This window comes from Pan troglodytes, chromosome 3 (genome assembly GCF_028858775.2).
Source record: "Pan troglodytes isolate AG18354 chromosome 3, NHGRI_mPanTro3-v2.0_pri, whole genome shotgun sequence".
Classification (NCBI taxonomy): Eukaryota; Metazoa; Chordata; class Mammalia; order Primates; family Hominidae; genus Pan; species Pan troglodytes.
Genome location: NC_072401.2, coordinates 106,886,517 through 106,909,481, shown reverse-complemented (window position 1 = coordinate 106,909,481; position 22,965 = coordinate 106,886,517). Strand labels below are relative to the sequence as shown.

The 22,965-nt window shown below is 35.2% G+C and overlaps 1 protein-coding gene across 3 annotated transcripts in view; it reads left to right on the top strand.

Annotated features, from left to right (window-relative positions):
* The window catches only part of PPA2 (inorganic pyrophosphatase 2), a 104,330-nt gene that overhangs the window by 21,853 nt on the left and 59,512 nt on the right, over window positions 1-22,965 (top strand). For 2 of the 3 annotated variants that reach the window (XR_010156330.1, XM_517378.8), the window contains exons 4-6: window positions 2,879-2,932; window positions 5,432-5,551; window positions 13,898-13,984. Coding sequence is in view for 2 of the 3 variants with exons in the window: in XM_517378.8 (XP_517378.2) it covers window positions 2,879-2,932; window positions 5,432-5,551; window positions 13,898-13,984 (261 nt within the window). In the remaining variant the exon portion in view is untranslated. The remainder of the gene's footprint in view (window positions 1-2,878; window positions 2,933-5,431; window positions 5,552-13,897; window positions 13,985-22,965) is intronic. The other variant, XM_001170451.7, reaches the window with a different exon arrangement.

The following is a 22,965-nucleotide window of genomic DNA, read 5'->3' as shown; positions in this document are numbered from 1 at the left end:
TAGTGGGAAAAACATATTCTGAGCCCAGACATTCAAATTCAAATTTAATTCTTAGAACACAGTTTTTATGTTAGAGACTGTCTGATTTGAGCTTATTTGAAATTTTCAGGATTAGAGAGGAAAGAAGAGTGATTTCTTCCTGTCTTTTCCCCATGTATATAAAATGTACTGACTGCTTTTTCATACGTCTTACTAGTTTTTCTATTTTGACTTCTGCAACAAAAATACAAGGAAAAAAATGGAGAGAAAGAAAAGGACTGAAGGAGTAGTTCACAGTCCTTGCCACATACCCAACTTTCTGATTTGACTTGTGCTCCTTTTATCTTTTTTATTTTCAGATAAAATTTGGCAGACCATTGTTGGTTTATAATTAACATTAATCTTAGGAAAACTAGGCTAATATTGGCTTTAAAAAATTAATTACAGGACAAATGCATTTTAGCTGGAGAGAAGAAAGGCAGGTTGGAAATAAGCTCTTAGTGATTAGGAGCAAATGAAGAGGGAGAATGTGGTTTGCAGGCTTAAAATTCAAACCTCATTTATTGTTCATTTGGCCTAATTCAAGTTTCTGTGAGTGGGTTTGGTAGGTGTCATTGTGTAAAACGATTGTCACCAGCTTGGTCTTCTTGGTCACCTCTGAGTATTCATCTGCAAGCATTTGTTCCCCTATAGCCAGGCTTTCAGGGATGAATAAATTATGTGGACATCTGCCATTTACTTTGGTTTTTCTTTTTAACAGCTACTTCAGACATATTTAAACAGGTGCAGGGGTACCTCATGAAAGAGCATAGAAAATGAAACATAACAGCAGGACTGTATGTAAGGTTGCTAAGATAGGTATGAGACATACTTCTAAGGAGCAGTTATTGAGAATTTATTCTCAGCTTTGTTGTTTATCTCATTATGGGCTTGCAGCTTTGCCATTTGTAACCTTTAGTCTTATGTGGAAAAACAATATAAATCATCATTACTTTTTTGGCTCAATATATATCTACATTTAATTGTGTAAATAGCATTCTTTGAAATAACAGCATTCCGTGTTACACTAGAAAACCTCTGTGATACTCTTCAGCAATGCTTTAGTCCAGCTTTGGCTGCATATTAAAATTGCTTGGAGAGCCTATAAAAATAAGCAGTGCCCTGGCTCCACCCAGAGCAATTTAATTCAGATAGATGAGAGACGGGGCTCTGGGAAACTTTTTTTTTTTTTAATTGGTTGAAGCTGGTGAGGTGGTATTGATGTGTGGCATGATCGAAAATAAGTGTGTTAAATCACTTCTCAAATGATTTGGGATGAAGGACTAGTTTTTTGGCTGGTTTATTTCTAATTGGTTGTAAACAGATACTTAAAAAAATGCAATCAACATGAATCGTTAGAAAAGTGTTGGCAGGGCGCGGTGGCTCACGCCTGTAATCCCAGCACTTTGGGAGGCTGAGGTGGGCGGATCACGAGTTCAGGAGATCGAGACCATCCTGGCTAACACAGTGAAACCCTGTCTCTACTAAAAATACAAAAAATTGGCCGGGCGTGGTGGTGGGTGCCTGTAGTCCCAGCTACTCGGGAGGCTGAGGCAGGAGAATGGCGTGAACCTGGGAGGCGGAGCTTGCAGTGAGCCGAGATCGCGCCACTGCACTCCAGCCTGGGCGACAAAGTGAGATTCCGTCTCAAAAAAAAAAAGAGTTCCAGACCAGCCTGGCCAGCATAGTGAAACCCTGTCTCTACTAAGAATACAAAAATTAGCGGGCGTGCTGGCGGGCACCTGTAATCCCAGCTGCTCGGGAGGCTGAGGCAGGAGAATTGCTTGAACCCGGGAGGTGGAGGTTGCAGTGAGCCGAGATCGTGCTGCTGCACTCCAGCCTGGGTGACAGAGCAAGACTCCATCTTGGGAGAAAAAAAAAAAAAAAGGACAGTGTAATTCAGGTTCCAATTTTTTATTATTAGATTTAACAGATATAAAAATTGCTCTTTTAAATTGCTACAAATGTTTGTAAATGAGCCAGTAACAATCAGTTTGCAGACTGGCCCTGGTCCTTGGCTACGCTTGGAGTACAGTGTTTTAAACCATCATTGTTTCCCTGATAAATTGTTAGTTATTGATGTCAAAATGTGTGCAAATCAACTTTAACCTTAAGACTTTCTCTTTGTAAGGCAAACTGTAGGGAATTATTTTTACTCATCATTGACCTAGGGTCTGCTTTGGTTTATGCGTTCTACAAAGTTCAGAAATTAAAAAAAAAAAAGTGAAGCCATAGTGAGTTTGTAACTTTAGGGAGTCTGAATTCACCAGATATGCAAGCTAAGTCTGGAATATTTAGTGTAGCTCTTTGTGAACTCTGTAATAGCTGTACTTACATCCTTAATTTTACACTGTGATTGTAACTTGGATTTAATTATTATTTTATCATTTTAAAATATATTTTACTTCATAATTTTCTGTATATTGTCATTGATCTTTGTAACAACCTCGTGTGGTGAGTGGGACAGAGATTATCACACTTACTTTACAGATTGGAAAAGTGAGACTGAATCCTTATATGAGGGACTGGTTCTCTCACTTCTCTTTTAGTTGGAAAATAAAAATTGAAACACACTTCTTGACTCCATTCTAGTTTTGTCACTACACATCAAAGATATTCTCAGACTCGTAACCTCTGACACTGTGTGTAAGTGCTCAAGTGACATGGTGGCCTAAATTTGGCTGTGTTTTAGACAACTCTAATTTCTAGAAAAAATTTAAGGCATAGGTAGATGTATGATGGAGACTCAACATTTTTTTTGTGGGGGAAAAACATCTAAGGCATTCTTATAAGGGAGGTAACGGAAAAAATAAAAGGTAAAATTTTTAATGTTCTCTCTTTGTTTTGTTTTTAACTGCAGAATCTGTTTAATATGATTGTAGAAATACCTCGGTGGACAAATGCTAAAATGGAGGTACCGATATACTTTATTAATATGAAACTGAAATGATTATAATGATATAAAACTTTGTTGCAAGTTGTTTGGCATAATATTTTAAATTTGAGATAGTTCAGAAAAATACTCAAAGCTAAGTATATACTTTATAGTTTTATAGAGAGGTATTTTTTCAGTTTTGCCTGTCAGTTTGTTATATACATATTAATTTTCTTTTTTTCTCCTTTGAAAATGGCAAATACTTTTAAAGGTTATTTAAGTAGATTCTGAGATATATTTGGTTCATAGATGGAACTGAAACTTTTATTTGGGGCTGATGGCAATTTTAATTTCTTAGGACTCAATTCTCCTTTAGATTTTATTCTACCAGGAAATAAATTATTTCCTGGTTAACTCAATTTATGACTATCACAGAGCATCTGCTATTTTTCTGGTTAGCTTTTTTTTTTTTTTTTAAGTTTTTCGGGAAATGAACCTATAAGAACTTCCCTTTTGCTATTCAGAATTTGCTTGTTCTTTCTCCAGTTAGCTATAGAAGCTTATATATAAGCTTCCTTATAGTTCTAAGTGAAATTTAATTTATGTCACTTTGGTTAGTTATATAAACCTTCTATAACTTTGGGTGTGATAGCAAATATTATTTTAAGTATTTAAATTAGGCATTATTATGTAGGTGTATATTTTTCAGAATTTATATTTGGAAGAGAATTGTCAGGTCCTGGCAGTATTTTTTGTTAACACTTTAGTAGGAAAAGGTAAAGATATTAGATTATTCTTTTGGTGTTGTTTCATGTATAATGTTTCATCATTCTTGCTAGTCTACCTCAGTTAGGTGGAGGATCCAAGGATCTGTGAGAATCTACCTAACTTAAGCAGTGTTTCTTCATTCAACATGGCTTATTTTTTTGTTTCCTATATACATAGGTTTTAAAGATAGCAATGTGAATATACGTGATAGAAAACTAACTTTGAGGCCGAGTGCAGTGGCTGACACCTGTAATCCCAGCCCATTGAGAAACCCTGGCGGGCAGATCACTTGAGGCCAGGAGGTTGAGACCAGCCTGGCCAACATGGCAAAACCCCATCTCTACTAAATATACAAAAATTAGCTGGGCACAAATTTTTGCATGGTGGTGCATGTCTGTAATCCCAGCTATTTGGGAGACTGAGGCATGAGATTTGCTTGCTTCCAGGAGGCAGAGGTTGCAGTGAGCTGAGATCACACCACTGCACTCCAGCCTGGGTGACAGAATGAAACTGTCTCAAAAAAAAAAAAAAAGAAAAAAGAAAAAAGAAAACTAACTTTGAAATAAAATCAGTTGGTGAGAATCTGTTTTTTGGTGATTTTTTAACTTTATTGTATATTGACAAGTTATAATCATAAATATTTATAGGGTACAAAGTAACATGACTTATGAATACAGTATGGAATAACTTAAGCTAAATAATATATCTGTCACATCAAACACTTACCATTTTTTGTGGTGAGAACATTTGAAATTTACTCTTAGCAATTTTGAAATGTACATTATTAACTATACTCATCAAGTTGTGTTGTCTCAACAACAAAAAATCTTATTCTTCATGTCTGAGATTTTGAATCCTTTGACTATCATTTGCCTATTCCCCCTACCCTTAGCCTCTGTAACTATAATTCCACTCTCTGCTTTTATGAGTTCAATTTTTTAGATTCCACATATAGGTGAGAACATGAGATATTTGTCTTTCTGTGCCTGGCTTATTTCACTTGCCATAGTGTTCTCCAGTTTCATCCATGTTGCCACAAATGACAGAATGTTCTGCTTTTTTTAAGGCCAAGTGCTATTTTATTATGTATATATACCACATTTTCTTTATCCATTCATCTGTTGATGGACACTTAGGTTGATTATATATTATTTCCAATGTTTTTTGATGGAGTCTCTAGAGTTGTCTATATATAAGATCACATCATCAGCAAACAGTGACAGTTTCACTTCTTTCTTTCCAACTTTGGATGCCTTTTACTGTTTTCTCTTGCCTAATTGCTCTGGCTAGGATGTCCAATACTATGTTGAATAAAAGTGGCAAAAGTGGGCATCCTTTTCTTTTTCCAAATCTTAGAGGAAAGGCTTTCAGCATTTCACTATTGAATATATGGTAGGAATCTTTGAGTTAGTTTTATTATCATAATATTGATGGTAATAAAGCCTGAGATTAGTAACAAAAGGCAAGTTGATTAATCTTTATCCTCTTGCCATCTCAATCATTTTATTATTTGTGTTAGAAATAATGGAGTACATAAATAATAGAGTGACTAAATATATGATCTGGTGTTTCCTTTCCAAACAATTTTTCTCATATAGTGCTATAAATTAGTAATAAGAGCTGGCTTAATTTCTTTTAAAGCACCTTTGATCATTAAGTTGAAATATGAATGTTTAGTCTGAAAATAGCAGATTTTTAAAAGTACTATTTGGACATAGAATTAATTATTTCTTATCCCGTCTCCTTTTCTTCCTTCTGTGATTTGCTTAGATTGCCACCAAGGAGCCAATGAATCCCATTAAACAATATGTAAAGGATGGAAAGCTACGCTATGTGGCGAATATCTTCCCTTACAAGGGTTATATATGGAATTATGGTACCCTCCCTCAGGTAACATTTTTCTTACAATGGTAAAACGTTCCTGTCTTCTGAAAAAATTGCCTTATAAATCCTGTGAACTACTGAATTTAAATTGGTTCTGAGGACATGTCATTTGGAGAGGTTTGTAAATTTGGAATTTATTAACGTGGATGGAGTTTTAGTATATCAATAAATTTTGTTTTAAACCATGTATATGTCTATACTCAAGTTCTTGGAGTCAGGCATATGGAATGTTCACATTTGACATTTTGAATACATTTTTTTTCTGGTCTTGGCTATTAAGTGTCAGTGAAAAACTTAAGCGAGGCTTTATCTACAGTCATTCCTTTGAACATGACAAGTTATGCTTTTATACACATTCATATATGATAGCACGAATTTTATATTTTAAACTTTAACAGATGAATGTGTTAAATTATTAACTTTTTTCCTGGAACTCATTGTAAATTGAATTGCACAACTTATATTATTTACTGTTATGAGTTAATAATTTTTAAGTAGAAAACAGAGAAAACAAGAGCTAAATAATGATAAGGTAGCATTCCTGTTGGAAAATAACAACGATTTGCTTTTCTTCCTTTCTTTACCTCTTTTGGTTTTCTCTCATGTTTCCTCATTCCCAGGAAGAGGTAACTCTTCCAGATTATTTAGTGAGTAAAACTCAGAATATGCTGAATCAAAATTCTAGGTTTTGGGGACACAGAGAACCATCTGCCTTTATGTTTATAAAAACCATAGACCATCTGTCTGGAAATTTAATTTTTATATTTTTATTTATTTTAATATTTTGCATGAAATTTCAAGTTGGCATTGGGGAAATATCTGAGAAGAGAGGTCTTGTTTTATCCAACATGAAAAAGCAACTGCCCGTGTAGAATAAACATTCACAGGAAAATTTTTAAAAAAATTGTTTTCTAAAGAGTCAGGCTGTCTCTGATTCAGTTAGATCACCCACATGGATACATTCTTGGTTAAAATGGGCACTTCTAAAGTGATATGCTAAGAATGAGAATGCCGGTGGAAACCATGAAAGCAGGTTTTCTAACTCTGCAGGTACCTAAATAGATATGCTGTTTGACCCAACAGCAAAAGGTTGAAAAAGTTCTGTAAAGCTTAGGGGATGCAGCCTATAGGAAATGTGTGGATGAGGGGAATGCTGAAGAAGCCAATGAATTAGAGACAGACAAAAACAGAGAAGTAAGTAGAGGAGCTAGAGAATAAACTAAGGTGCGTGTATTTATTTCTTTAAACATTTATTAAGGATTTATGTGCTAGGCAGGATATTAGGTGTTGGGTATATAAAGACAGATGGGATATAGATGTAACATCAAGGCCTCATAATAAGTGACTGGAAAATGTGGGTTTGGGAGTGAGATTGTCACTTTCTAGTAATGTGACCTCGGGAAAGATACTTTTCCTCATTTTCTTCATCTGTAAAATGGAGAACATAAAATATCTACTTCTTATCTTTGTGTTGAGATTAAATGAGTTACTGCATTTGAATAGTGTGTAACATGTAGTAATCAATTATTGTTATAATTAAGACTGGTACTTTTATTATCGTATGGTTCTTTCCCTAAAGTTGTTTTTAGTCTGATTGGGGCAATCAACAACTAAACTGCTGGTTATGATGTGGTATAATAGGCACTACTAATTCATCTACTAATTTAAAATTATGAAAAAAATAAAAAAGCAAACCTATTGACAAGAAGGAGAGAAGGGGAGGAATGGAGGTAAAAACAAAAGAAGCTTTTGTAGTTTTCCATTTAAAGCCCTGCCAAACTTCTGTGCTCCTCCGGATGTGTCTGGATTTCCAGATGTTCTGCAGTGGTATTAATCTGGCAGTTATGGTGGTTCTTCTACTAATAAAACAGAATTAGACTGTGGTAGTCCCTTAATTCATTATTCACCCTGCATTCACCATTGCCTACCTAAGTTTCATACTCCATCCAACATCCAAATTGATATTTTTAAAACACAAATTTGCAGATGCTTTTCTTGTACAAGAACACCTTAATGGTCTCCTGTTGCTTAAAGATAAAATACAAAATTCTTAACATTGCTACTCAACCCTGTATGATCTGGCCTCCGCTTACTTCTCTATCCTCATTTTGCAGCATTCCCCCTTTCTCACGTCTATCCACCACAAAGTCTTCTTCAGTGTTTCTAACTTACCTCATTGTGTCCTCACCAGGCCTTCACCAAACTGTTTATTCATTCAATACATATTTATTAAAGGCCTGTATATTTGCAAGGTGTTCTTGTAAGTACTGCAGGTAAAGCAGTGATAAAACGTGACAGATATTTCTCTGGAGCTTTTATTTTAGTCAGATAAACAGACAATAAACAAAATAAACCCCAAGTAAAATGTCAGGTGGTGGTAAGTATGTCAAAGAAAAGTTAAGCAGGGAATGGGACTAGGGGATATTAGGATTGTTGCAATTTAGACAGGGAGACGATCTCAGTGAAAAGGTGTTATTTGAGTAAAGATCTAGAGGAAGTGAGGGAACAAGTAGTGTGGACATCTAGAGGAAGAGCAGTCCAACAAGAAACAGCAAGTATAAAGGTCCTGAGGTGGAAATAGGCCTAGCATGTGTGAGTATCAAAAAGGAAGCCAGTGTGGCTAGAATGGAAGTGAAAGAGGAAATAGACCTGCATTCTCTCTGCCATTTTCAATTAGAGATCTGTACTACTTTTTTAAACCTGACTGATCTTGGAGAGAGAGAGAAAAAGAGTCTGTGTGTGTGTGTGTGTGTGTGTGTGTGTGAATACACCATAAATTGCATATAAGTTAGTTATTTATCAAAGAAAATAACTAAATTGAATGATGTTTTTAAGAATGCTGAAATCATGCCAGTTGTTTATGGGATAGCTTATGGAATAGCTCTACCTGATTTTTTTTTTTTTTTTTTTTTTCTGCTTGATGGTTGATGTTCAGACATGACCCTGTTAAAATGAAAGCCAGCCCCTGGTCCCATTTACCTTTTTAATCTCATCTCCAACTCTCCTTCTGCCTTCTGCTTCTTCACTTCCACACTGGCACTCTGGTGCTCAAAGCACACTGATGTCTCAAGCCCTCACCTTCACTGTGTCCTCTCCCTGGAACACTCCTTTCCAGGTATGCACATGGCTTCCTTAAGTTGCCTTTAGCTCATCTTCTTCATAGTATCTGCCAACCATCCTTTAAAACTTTTAACCCTACTCCCATTCCCCCTCTCATACTTTATTTCCCTTTTCTATAACACCTGCCAAATTGTAACCTTCTGTATAATTTATTTATTATGTTTATTGTTAATTGCTCCCAGCTAGAATGCAGACTTCATGAGGGCAGGAATTCTGTCTCTTTTGTTCACTGATACATTCTGACTACCCAGCTTAGTGCCTGCCATGGAGTAGGTGATCAATAACTGTGAAATGAATAAATTAATGCATTGTGTATGTGTGTCACATTTGTTTCATAGGCATGTGTGGGTACTTTAGCTGTTCTATGATTCGTCTTGTAACAGCAAGAAACTTGTTCAGAGCAGTTACTGAGCCAACTGTGTGCTTAGAAGAACATTTAAGCAGCAGACTACTACTACTATTTAAGAAGTAGTCTATCCACTTAGCTTGTGATTCATCAATATACCATCATTATTCAGACCTTCAGCTGTCTAGACCGTTAGCCTGAATAGCATCTCCCGCACTCCTAATAATGCCTTCCTCAAAGTTTGAGCTTCCCTGGGCAAAAATTCATCTCGTCTTCCCACCAGTTTATTCATATTGCCCACATGTAATGGGTTATTTGAGTGTTACATCTCATTGAGTGAATATTTAGAATACCTGTCTGGAAAATATTAAAAGACTAGATTCAGTTTAAATTCAAAATTTCTTCAGTCTTAATGTAGTATTGATATGTTTATTTTGTGCTTAATTATAAATTTGGTTCATTGACCTCCCCAATCAAATATATAGTACTACTTATTAGCTTTATAACCTGAGACAAGTGACTAAATCTCTCTAGGCCTGTTTGTTTATCTGTATGATCATACTACCTATCCCACAAGGTTATTTTGAGTATTGAATGAGTTGCCATCAGCGGTATTTAGCCCCATAGTGAGTTCTTAATAATATTAACTCGATGATGATTGCTACTGATGTTAGGTACTAGTAGTAAAAACACTGGTAGAGGCTTTTGCTCCAAATTAAAGCTGGGAAAGCATAGGTAATGGCTCATCCCTGTAATTCCGGTTCTTTGGGAGGCCAAGACAAGAGGATCAGTTGAGGCCAGGAGTTTAAGGTTGCAGTAAGCTGTGGTCACACCACTGTTCTTCGGCCTGGGTGGCAGAGTGAAACCCTCTCTTAAAAAAAAAAAAAGCGACGGTAGTGGGAAAGTCAAAGGTCTTCCTTCGACTTGTGATAGGAATGCTGGTTAATCAGGAAGATATTCTTAAGAACCACCTGTATATATGGCTTTGTATGATTCAGGGATTTTTTAAGAGACCTAAGGACCAGAGTGTGGTGATTAGAAATGTATTGGCCATTACTTATAGATTGTAAGGTAATAATCACAAACACCTGCATGAAAATGAGAAGGATTTGTTTTAGGGTACAACAATAATATGTGTATTCTGATTTATTCATTTTTATAGCTTTATAATCATCTTTTCTATAATACTGTTTTCCTGTTGATAGTTTGTTTGTAGCTTTCTTGGGTCCATGCTAAAGTTTTCTGTATAAATAGTAAATATACTTATATACCTGTTAGTCAAATTTTGAGTTGTATAACTATTCTATAGATAGTATATATACTTATATACCTGTTAGTCAAATTATGAGTTGTATAACTATTTTACTTTACTAAGTATTTCCAGATTGTTTATAAAAGAAGTTGTGACAATTTATACTCCTGCCAGCAGTATATAGGGTTCCAGTACCCTATATCGTTACTAATATTTTAGATTATAAGATTTTTAGGTTTTTGAAATAGTATCTTATTGTGATTTTAACTAGTATTTCTCTGATCAGACTAGGTATCTTTTCTTAATTTATAAGTCATTCATGTTTCCCCTTCTTTTAATTACCTGTTCATCTCTTCAGCCCATTTTAGTTGGGTTGCCCTTTTTCTTATTTAGTTGCCAAAACTATTTCTAAAGTCTGGAAGCTAATCTTTTGTCATTTTTGTGAAACCAATATTAAGATTTTGAACTTCTGCTTCTTGATATTTCTTCTCCAGTGTTTGTTCTTTTCTAGTTATTTGTCTGTTAATAGTTATACACATAAGACTCCACAAGAGGGCATACCCAAAGCTTAAATTTGTCAAGATTTCCTTTCCTGTTGAAGTTATACTGTATTTTCAAGTTAAATTAGGGGTGAGTTAGTGTGTCTCTCTTTTTGTAGTAAAAACTAAGGCCTGTAGATGCAGAGTATTAAAGGTTGAAAATAAAGAGAACCAGTCTGGTATTTTTGCTGGTAAGGAAAATCATGAAGAATTGGCCCTCAACATAACAATATTGTAGAGTTTAAGAATTTTCCACTTGGGTACTTAATTTCTCAACATATGGAACCATATTGCTAGGTAATGTTGAAATTGGAGTTCTGAGGACCAACCAACCAACAGAAATATTCACCACAACCAAGTTAATGTCAAGACAGTCTTTGTCTCTGTGTGAGGAAGGACTTAAAAAAATTAATGCTCATCAAAATTGTCAAAAGTAGGTCATAAGTATGTGGGCTTCATGTTCACTGGTAGCATTCATGCAGATCGTAAATGAGCACTAACAATCTCAGCATTTTAGGGCTAGGATGTGTCTAAAGATCCTCTTATTGGCCAGCGCAGTGGCTCACGCCTGTAATCCCAGCGCTGTCGGAGGCCGAGGCAGGTGGATCACGAGGTCAGGAGATTGAGACCATCCTGGCTAACATGGTGAAACCCCGTCTATACTAAAAATACAAAAACATTAGCTAGGGTGGTGGTGGGCGCCTGTAGTTCCAGCCACTTGGGAGGCTGAGGCGGGAGAATCGCTTGAACCCAAGAGGCGGAGCTCGCAGTGAGCCAAGATCGTGCCACTGCACTCCAGCCTGGGAGACAGAGGGAGACTCTGTCTGAAAAAAAAAAGAAAGAAGAAAAGATCTTCTTATTTAAGCCTTTCTTAATAGCTGAAGAAACAGATCTGGATAGTTTAATCAAGATAGTTTGTGGTAGAATCTAGATGTTTTCCTTTAGGCCAATGGGACTTCTAGCTTGTCGCATTTGTTCTCTTGGGAGTGGGAGTAGGGATAAGCAAAATTATGAGATGGGATTTCTGCATTAGCAAGGAGGAACCTCTCAGATATTTTCTGATTCTGCAGTAGGTTGTTTGATTCTGATTATACCTGGGTGTCCCATCCTGGTTTCCCCAGCACGTTAAGATTATCATTCTCAGCAAACTATCTCAAGGACAAAAAACCAAACACCGCATGTTCTCACTCATAGATGGGAATTGAACAGTGAGAACACGCACACAGGAAGGGGAACATGACACACTGGGGACTGTTGTGGGGTGGGGGGAGGAGGGAGGGATAGCATTAGGAGATATACCTAATGCTAAATGACGAGTTAATGGGTGCAGCACAGCAACATGACACATGGATACATATGTAACAAACCTGCACGTTATGCACATGTACCCTAAAACTTAAAAGTATCATAATAATTACCTTTATTGCATTTGTCACAAATGCCATACCATTTATAATAATAATAATAGTAATTATTATTATTATTATTACCTTTATTGCATTTGTCACAAATGCCATACCATTTATTAACATGACACTCTCCATGGTATTGACTGTTTCCTATAAATCTCTGTTACTGGCCCAAAGTAGGTACTCAATAAATGTTTTACTGTATGAATGAATGCCTGTTAATAGAAAAAAAGAAGCAGTAACGGGAAGACTGGGAAAGAACAGAACCTCTATAGGAAAGTTACTTAGGAGATTGCTCAGAGTAAGAGAAGGTATTTGAAAGAAGAGAACCGTGAAGTAGATGGGGTTATATTTGAAAATAAATGCCATTCAATTGTTATCATAATTTGCACATAAAAAATAATGATTAGCAGCATGGCATGAGTTCTAATACAATCTTTACCATATAGAAACCATGAGTTTGTGCAAGTTTAAACTCTGTGTTTCAATTTACTTATCTATAAAATGGAATTCGTTATGGTATATTATTCATGTGGTATGTATGTATATATGTGTATGTTGTGTGTGTATATATTAGCTAGAAAGTGTTTGTCACCTATGACCAGTATGTAAGATTAACAATTGTGGTTATTCTTATATTTTCTTAGTAGTATTAGTATTTGGGGCAGTGAAATGTTGTTGGACTTCATTTATTGATTTTTTTTTTTTAAGATAAAGTTAGGCCAGGTTATTTCTGAATAAACTAATTAGTACTAGAAGGAAAATATTGGAATTTCTCTAATGCTTAGCTGTAAATAAGTTTATTTGTAATTATCTATATAAAATTAAAGGAAATAAGCTTACATAACCTGAAGTCTTAGATAATAATGACAATCTGATTCTTGGGATGATGGTCTCTGTATCCCTTTTAGTTTGAATTTAGAGCAAATAATTTTAGGGAACTTCTACAGTTCCATTTAGAATCAGGCAATTCTGAGGCTTTTTGGGAGAGATATTGCCTAAGGGATCTTTAATCTTACTAGCAAATTTCTATTACAGTCTTCATTTATAAACATTCCTATGTGTATATTTTGTAACCAACAGGGTATAATCCTGCCAGTAAACTAAAGAATTGATGTCTTTTCATGTTTTTATCAAGGTCCTTGAGATTTGACAGGTAGAGGATTTTTTAATGGAATGAATAAGACAAAATAGGTTTTTATTTTCTTTAGTAGTGTTTTGTCCTTTCATTTATAAAGGGAAAACTGGGTTCCTTTTAGTAATTTAGATCCGTGTGCTGTTACCACGTCAAAGGAAGCGGTGAACGACGGAAGCCACAGTTGAGGCAGTCAGTGGAAACACAGAAACAAGGGCACAGACAGTGGGAACATCCACTGAAACTCTAAAAGTGAATGTGAATTTATTCCCTGACTGAACTTGGAAGATGAGTATGTCTGCATATACCACCCACTTGCAGATGCAATTATACCAACAACTGAGAGACAGAGGGAGGAAATACTATAAATCTGTTTTAAATAATATGATCCTTAGGGACATACTGGCCTGTTGGCCTTCGGCCTATGTAATTTCTGATAATGTTTTCTTTGGATTATTGTTATCTATAAAACTTTGTGATTATGTGGAAAGATTAAAGTACATTATAGTATTAACTTACATTTCTGCTTTTTTTTTAAAAAAAAATTTTAGACTTGGGAAGATCCCCATGAAAAAGATAAGAGCACGAACTGCTTTGGAGATAATGATCCTATTGATGTTTGCGAAATAGGCTCAAAGGTTTGTTTTATAGACGGTATTAATTCTAACGTGAGTTTTGGTTTATTCATGCCATAAAATTTCATTTTAGCCTCTAGTTCTTCAGCTCTTCAGAGTTCAAGCCTATTGATTTCTCTGTTATCAGTCCCTCCTTTTATCTTCACTTTCTTGTCTTAAACCAGGGGTTGGTAAATTATAGCCCTGTAACAAGTCAAAGCCAGCCTAACACCTGTTTTTATAAATAATGCAGGTATGCCCATTCATGTACATACTGTCTATGACTGCTTTTACACTACGACAGTAGAGTTGAGGACTTGTAGCAGAGATTGTATAGTCTACAAAGCCTTTTATCATTATTGTATTATTTTATGTCTACCATCTGACCCTTTATGGAAAAATTTGCCAAGTCCTGTCTTCACCTTCCTTGCCTATTATTTAGATAAAAACTTCAATTCTCATGAAAGTCATCTGATACTTTTTCATTTTTTGTGTGCCTGCTTCCAGGTTGCCACATCCTACTGAATAAAAACAAAATCCACAATTTCAGAGATTGATGCTACCCATCAATTCTTCTATATGTCTTTGGTCAGTTCTTTCTTCTATTTTCTACTACGTTTATTGTTACTATTTCTTGTTCTCTGCAGACATTCAACTCTTCTCCCTTTTTTCTCACTCCTAGAAGAACATCTTACCTTTAATTTTGTAGAGCTCAGAAACCAGCACATAAAAACTCTCGATGTGGTTTAAATTTGTATTTCTCTGATGATTAGTGATGTAGAGCATTTTTCATGTGTTTCTTGGCCACTTATATTTCTTTTTTTGAGAAATGTCGGTTCGTGGCCTTTGCGCACTTTTTAATGTTTTTCTTGTTGAGTTGTTTGAGTTGTCTTAGTCCTTTGTTGGAGGCATACTTTGCAGATTTTTTCTCCCATTCTGTAGGCTGTTTATTTTGTTGATTATTTCTTTTGCTATGCAGAAGGTTTTTAGTTTAATTAAGTTAAATTTGTCTATTTTTGTTTTCATTCCATTTGCTTTTGGGGTCTTCATCATAAATTCTTTGCCTAGGCGATATCCAGAGAGTTTTTCCTAGATTTTCTTCGGGAATTTTTATAGTTTCAGATCTTATTTAGGTCTTTAATCCATCTTGAGTTAATTTTTGTATGTGGTGAGAGATAGGGGTCCAGTTTCATTCTTCAGCCTATGGCTAGCCAGTTTTCCCAGTACCATTTATTGAATAGAGTCTCCTTTCCCCATTATTTTTTTGTTATTTGTTGAAGATCAGTTGGTTATAGGTATGTGACTTCATTTGTTTGTTCTGTGTTTTGTTCCATTGATCTATGTGTTTATTTTTGTACCAGTACCATGTTTATTTTTATACCAGTACTACAGCTATGTGGTATAATTTGTTGCTGAGTAATGTGATGCCTCCAGATTTGTTCTTTTTGCTCAGGATTGCTTTGACTATTCTGGCTTTTGTTTGGTTCCATATAAACATTAGGATTGTTTTTTCCTAATGCTGTGAAAAAATGACATTGGTAATTTGATAGGAATTACACTGAATCTCCAGATTGCTTTGAGCAATATTGGCATTTTAACAATATTGATTCTTCCAATCCATGAGCATGGGATGTTTTTCCCTCTGTGTCATCTATGATTCCTTTCATCAGTGTTTTGTAGTTCTTGCAGAGATGTTTTACCCACTTGATTAAATGTATTCCTGCGGGGTGTGTGTGTGTGTATGCGTGTGTGTGTGTGGCTGTTGCAAATGAGATTTTTTTATTTTGTTCTCAACTTGAACATTATTGGTATGTAGAAATACTATTAATTTTTATATATAGATTTTGTATCCTTAAACTTTATTGAAGTTGTTTATCAAGTCTAGGAGTCTTTTGGAGGAGCCTTTAGGGTTTCCTAGGTACACTATCATGTCATTAGTGAACAGAGATCATTTGACTTCCTCTTTTCCAATTTAGATACCTTTTATTTCCTTCTCTTGGGTGATTGGTCTGGCTAGGACTTTCAGTACTGTGTTGAATGGGAGTGGTGAGACTGGACATCCTTGTCTTATTCTGGTTCTTAGGGGGAATGCTTTCAACTTTTTCACATTCGGTATGATGTTGGTTATGGGTTTGTCATAGATGGCTCTTACTATTTTGAGGTATGTTCCTTCAGTGCCTAGTTCATTGAAGGTTTTTATCATGAAGGAATGTTGAATTTTATCAGGTGCTTTTTCTGTATCTATTGAGATGATCATGTGGTTTTTATTCTTAGTTTTCTTTATGTGGTGAATCCCATTTATTGATTTGCATATGTTCAACCATCCTTGCATTCCTGGAATAAACCCTACTTGATCATGATGAATTATCTTTTTAATGTGCTTTTAAAGGACACAAGAACACCAGTGGAGTGTTGAAGCCTCCCACTAGTGTATTGCTCAGGTTCTTAGGTTTAGTAGTAGTTTTTTTTATGAATCTGGGTGCTCTGATGTTGCGTGCATGTATATTTAGGATAGACCTTGATGACTGTGTGCCTTGGTGATATTCATCTTGCATAGCATCTCTCAAGTGTTCTCTGAATTTCTTGTATCTGGGTGAAAAACATGGAACAATTCATGAATTCACATATCATCCTTGTATCTTATAGCCAGAGAAGTTTATTCCTTTAATTAATAAGATCTGAAATAATACTTACTAAATATGAAATAAATATATGACTACCATCTAAAAAATAGTTCTCGGTTAGGGGTATGCTCCTTTCTTTCATGCCTGGCTATGAGATGAGTGGTTGAATCAGCTGTAAGAAACATAGTGGTAGGAAGTCACTTTTAACACCGCATTGTTAATGGGCAGAGGGAAAGAAGCAGAGTCCTGGAAGTTGGTAACAGACTTAGAACCACAGATATAGAAAACTTGAATGTTCTAAGTCCCTTGAGGGATTTTGTATTGTTCATTCGGTGTCTAAGAAAACTAAATGTTATACTTTCAGCACAGATTTGTTGAATTGATTTAGATTGAATTGAAGCATGGTGGTTTTGTAAGAATTCTACCATTTATTCCTAAGCATCTAGTTTTTGGTTTGATTGAGTTTTCCTTTCCAGTTTTTAACGGTGTTACAGCAAAACACTGCTTTGTTTGAAATAAAACTGTGCCTTTCTGTTGCATGTGAAGTCAAAGAGTGTGTCTCATTCTGAGGCAACTTGGTAATCTGGGCATGCTTCCTTGCTTGCTTTATAACCTATACATGTCTTATCTGTTCTTATGTTGTTTGAAATTTTAAAATAAATTTTGTGAATAAAAATAGATAAAACAATTTAGAATGTGCTTTTTAAAAGCTGTATGTGATTTCCAGGAATTCTTATACCCTGCTGCCAGAGTCATCTACAGGATTTCTTAACTTTGACACTATTGATATTACAGATGGATAATTCTTTATGAGAGAGGACTGTCTTCTGCAGCATCCTTTGCCTTTTCCTACTAGATGCTAGTAATACCTCCTCCCCAGTTGTGGCAACCCAAAATGTCTTAGGATATTGCCAAATATCCCCTAGAGGGCAAAATTGCCTTTGGTTGAGAAACTCTCATTTAGTGTATCCAGTGTGAATTAACCAGTATAGCCAACTTTAAACTGGCAATTATGTGATAACTTCAAATTTGAACATTTTTGTTTTATAAAGGATCTTACACATCTTTTGGTCCAATGTGCCATACCCTCCTGAAGACTTCTGTTCTCAAGGCTTTTTATTCTAGTTGTTCCTTATCTGACAGTTTCTAGATTATTTTCCACTCTGGTTCCTTTTCACTAGATCATCTCTGTTAATGCCCATGTTAGAATGGAGCAGTCTGGGTGCAGTGGCTCATGCCTGTAATCCCAGCACTTTGGGAGGCAAGCTAAGAGGATCTCCTGAACCCAAGAGTTCAAGACCAGCCTGGGCAACATGGTAAGACTGAGTCTCAAAAAAATAATAATAAATAAATAGAATACCATACTACCACAGCTAAACGCCCTTCTCTAAATATGATCCAGCCTGTATAAGTTAACAATTACATATGCAGTTGTAAAATTTTTCTATGGAGTACTTTAGTTTTGATGTATATTCAGAGCTGCAAATATCATCCATATCTTTATAATCACTTGTCATATGTTCCTTTTGGGCTTGAGAATCTAGAATTTAAGCAACCAGAGTCCAAACTTGAGGACATGCATCAGAAATACTTTGTGATTGCGGCTGGTAAGAAGCATGCCGGAGGGCAGGGAATGGGAAAGGAACAGACAGTATTTCAGACAATTGAGACCTCAACTGTAGAGGGAAATTCTTTGTTTATAATGTCTCTTCCCGTGGACAGTGTTGTCATTATATTTCCTTCACAGATGCAGCTTTAGCTATTAACCCTTGGAGGCATGCACAAAGAGCAGCTGAGCTAACCACACAGTGGCTTCTGTGAGTTGGCACCAATATCAGTTCAGAGGAGCCCATATAAATCTGCTCATCTCCCATTTTCCATCTCCAGAGCCATCGTTTCTGTAATTTTTCAAATGGGAGTCTAATTTTGGAGTGGAAGCAGCTTAGTTGTTTACCTGTAATTTGGAGACTAAGGAAGATGAAACTTCTCTTTCTATTAAGAAATAGAAAAGCAGGTTAAGAAATCAGAGGTTTGGTGTTTTTTTAAGAATGCTGTAAACAATGGTTACATGCCCTTTTATAGAATTAGATCACTGTAGGAAATAACATATAAAGTGTCCCTCAGAAAATCTGATTCCTTGTCTTTGATCCTTTAGGATATTCTTCATGAGGCGTATACTTTTCAAAAAAAACTTCTCCTAGCCTTTTTGTTTACTGAGAATGGTAAGGGGAAAAATGAATGATTTCTTTTAGAAACCCAAACCTTAATACTGATGCTTATAGTAAAGTACTAGTCTATAAACCATTATTTGAGGTCCTCTATCTGAATTATCTCATTTATTCTTAAAACTGCTATGCTGTGAAACAGGTATTTTTATTTTCAAATTTTAATAAAATTATATTCCAAGGAAGTTAAGTAATTTCCCCAAACTTACATTGCTAGTAAGTTGGCAGAATTGGGATTGAATCCCAGGTATCTTGTTCTGGAGCCTGTGTTCCTAGTCTTTACACCAGGGGTGTCCAATCTTTTGACTTCCCTGGGCCACATTGGAAAAATAATTGTCTTGGGCCACACATAAAATACACTAACACTAACAATAACTGATGAGCTAAAAAATAAATAAATAAAATCTCATAATATTTTACAAAAGTTTATGAATCTGTGTTGGGCCACATTGAAAGCCATCCTGGGCTGCATGCTGCCCGTAGGCCACGCGGGTTGGACAAGCTTGCCCTATCCCCTTCTGCCTCTACTGCTAATACTTGTGAGAATTGATCCACATATTTATATCCATCCTATTTATATTCTTTACAATTTGCAGGTTATAGCCATATGATTTCAACTTTTATTATTTAAAATGACAGAATTCTAATTTTTGAGATTTACTTTATTAAGATACGTTTGATTAAAGTCTTGATTTAAATCAGCTGCATTGCAACAAGTTTTTCTGCAAAAAGTTTGTGTTCTTTTGCTTTAATTTGATAAATGTTTGTATTTTTTTGATTGACATTTTTAAGAAATTATCTGATCAATTTTGTAGTTAAACACAAAAAAGTAAGTATTTTGTTCATTATAGAATAAACTTGAAGGTAGGTATTGGAAAGAAGCGAACCATTCACTTAATGATAACAGAGTTTCAGGAGAGAGGACTTAAGGGATAGGAGCTGTTTTATTATGGTTCATTTTGACATGTATATAACAACCTCCACCATCATCAAAAATAATTTGTGATTGATTTTTTAAATTGAGGTACAATTCACATAAAATTAACCATTTTAAAGTGTGCATTAAAATTAGTGGCAGTTAATACATTCACAGTGTTGTACAACCATCACCTGTATCTATCTAGTCCCAGACATTTCATGACCTCAAAAGGAAACCCCATCCCCCATTAGCAGTCACTCCCCATTTCATTCTCTAACTGGCCCCTGGCAACCACTAATTTACTGTCTCTATACTATAGGTTTACCTATTCTGGATATTTCATGTAAATGGTCTCACATGATATGTAACCTTTTGTGTCTGGCCCCTTTCACTTAGTGTGCTTTTGAGATTCATCCATGTTGTAGCATGTATCGGTACTTCAATCCTTTTTATGGCTGAATAATATTCCGTTGATGGATAATATTACCTTTTACTTATCCATTCATTAGTTGATGGGCATTTGGCTTGTTTCTACCACTTGGCTATTATGAATAGTCCCGCTATGAACATGCATGTATGTTGCATACTCTTATCCATTTTTTTCACCTAGGAATGGAATTGCTGGGTCATATGGTAATTCTGAATTTAACTCTTTGAGGAACCACCAACCTGTTTTCCCCAGCATGTTAACTCCCACGAACAATATTCAAGGATTCCAGTTTCTCCAGATCCTCACCAATACTCATTATTTTCCCTTTTTGTTTTTTAACAATCATCCTAGTGGTTGTGAAATGGTATTGTGATTTTTTTAATTAAAACAAGCTTATGTCTGATTTTATCTTAAACAAATGTGGATAATTATTTTATCCAATCAATGCATTTAAAAAATAGTTTTAGCCATAAATATGAAGTAGATTTTTTTCTAGCTTTATTGAGTTATAATTGACATATAATAAACTGTACCTATTTAAAGTGTACACAAATTGATGATTTTTGATATAATTACATGCAAAATTATTATCAAAAATAAGAAAATGAACATATTTATCACCCCCAAATGTTTTCTTATACTTCTTTGTAATCTCTTCCTTTGACACTCCCAACCCTCTGTCCTCAGGCAAGGACTGATCTGCTTTCTTAGTACAGTTTGGCAGGAGAAGAAGCTTTGGCTCAGTTTGGGGTATGAATCCCAGGTCTTCCATTCACTAGTTCTGTGATCTCAGGCAAAAATTATTTAACTGTTGTGAATCCCAGTATCTTTGTTTCCAAGACAGGGATAATATCTACACTGTACACTAGTTTTTGTAAGTGAAGAATAAAATGATACCCATAGAAGACATACTGTAGTGCCCATCACACAGTGTGTGTTTGGTAAATCATTTTCTTTTCTCCTTGTACACTATTTGTTTTTCCTTATAAATATGTCACTACCCTTATCTAGACTATCCACTGTCATGTCCCTAATCTAGATCCAAATTACCTCTTATCTATAGTGTTATAGTCTTCTGATTTGTTAGCCTCTATCTTGTCCTTTTATCATATTAGAGAACCTACCTTGACACTCTGTTGCCTGGATCAGGGCAGTGGCATTGGAAATGAAGAAGGCACCGCTATGAGAAATGATGCACATAGTGTTGATATTACATGTTTAAACTCACATGTGTTCGGTCTTATATGCTGTTCTGCCCTGGGGTGTCTAAGTCACCCCAATAAGATTGTAAATCCTTGAGAACAATTCATTCTTTCTTTTAATACACAGTGCCTAATATAGAGCTGAGTACTTAATAGAGGCTAAACATGTGAGTGTCTAATATAATTGTGTATATTCCCTTGGAATTCAGATTTCAGTTTAGTTTATACAATCACTTTAGTCAGTTGTGTTAACTAATTTACAATTCCATACAGATTTATGTTAAGATTTCAGAATCAACTTCCAAATATTCTGACAGGATTTATTTGACTTTATGACTTAAAATTCTAGTATTTTTTCCCTCAAAATAAATAATTTCAGGACACAGAAGTGACTTTTTTCTACATACCTTGTTTTCTAAATGTAAAACTGCATTTTGAATTCTGAGAAATTTATTCTGAAGCATGTGTTCAAATTCCAGGTTTACAGTGAAAATCTATAGCCAACTAAACCTTTAAAAATGAAAGGATATATACAAAGAATGCATGCATATACACTTGACGTTGGCAGCTTGAGGGAACCTCACTGAAATAACTTTCTTAAGCACATGGAACATCTGCTTAAGTCACGCTATTTCTGGGTTTCTCTTAAAATGTTTTTGAAATATTTTATGAAACCTGTTTTGTCAATATCACTTATTATTTTCTTAAGGCTTTACTCTATTATGTTTTACTTTTCACTAGTAACCGATAAATGTGGTTTGTTAAAAAGGTACTATGAAGCAATGTAAAAGGATTCTCAGGTCTCTTCCCCTAAAGCAGCAGGAATCAAGTTTATATTATGTAATGGTACATACAGGTTTATTTTCTATTTAGTGTGAGTGTCTAGGCCTAGTAGATACCTTAAATTTCAAGATATGTAAATAACTTCAGTTTCAGCACAAATTGCAATAGGTTGAAACTGTAAACAGGTCCACTTTCTTGGTGCCTAATTTTTTAAATATATGGATTGCTTTTACTTACATAATGTGATGAGATTTTGATTTGTTAATTAAAAAATTGTCCTTAGACCTTAAAATGACCTTTTTCTTAACTTTTTAATTTTGGAATATTGACCATTATATGAAACTTTGCAGGTAGGCATAAGGGAATAAATTATATTCATGCTGAAAATCTCAGACTCATTGATGATAGCTGCCAGTGACAGGAGTAGTGTTGCCACTGTAAGATGCGCCATCTTAGTTAGTTACTCTCATCTACTCATTTCTTGTATTCTGCCTCTTGGTCATCTTTGAGTCTCATTTATCTGTAAATTTTCTTGGTAATAAAATAATGCACTTCTAGCTAAACTTGCCCATGCTCTCTTATGTCCATAATTTTGGGGCTTGTTTTGGCAGTAGAATGAAATTAAAGGTTTTGCTTCAACTTCTGATTCCTCTAGATAGAAGAAGAAAAATGTTCCCCTTTGTAGATTTAGAGCAGCCAGAGAAATTCCCTCCAGAATAGAGAAAGCAAAATATGGAGGAGAAGGTCAAGATGACAGGCAACTACCTATTGTGTGAGAATTCTGCAAACACTAAGCAGGGATATTAATTTAAACCACAAGGT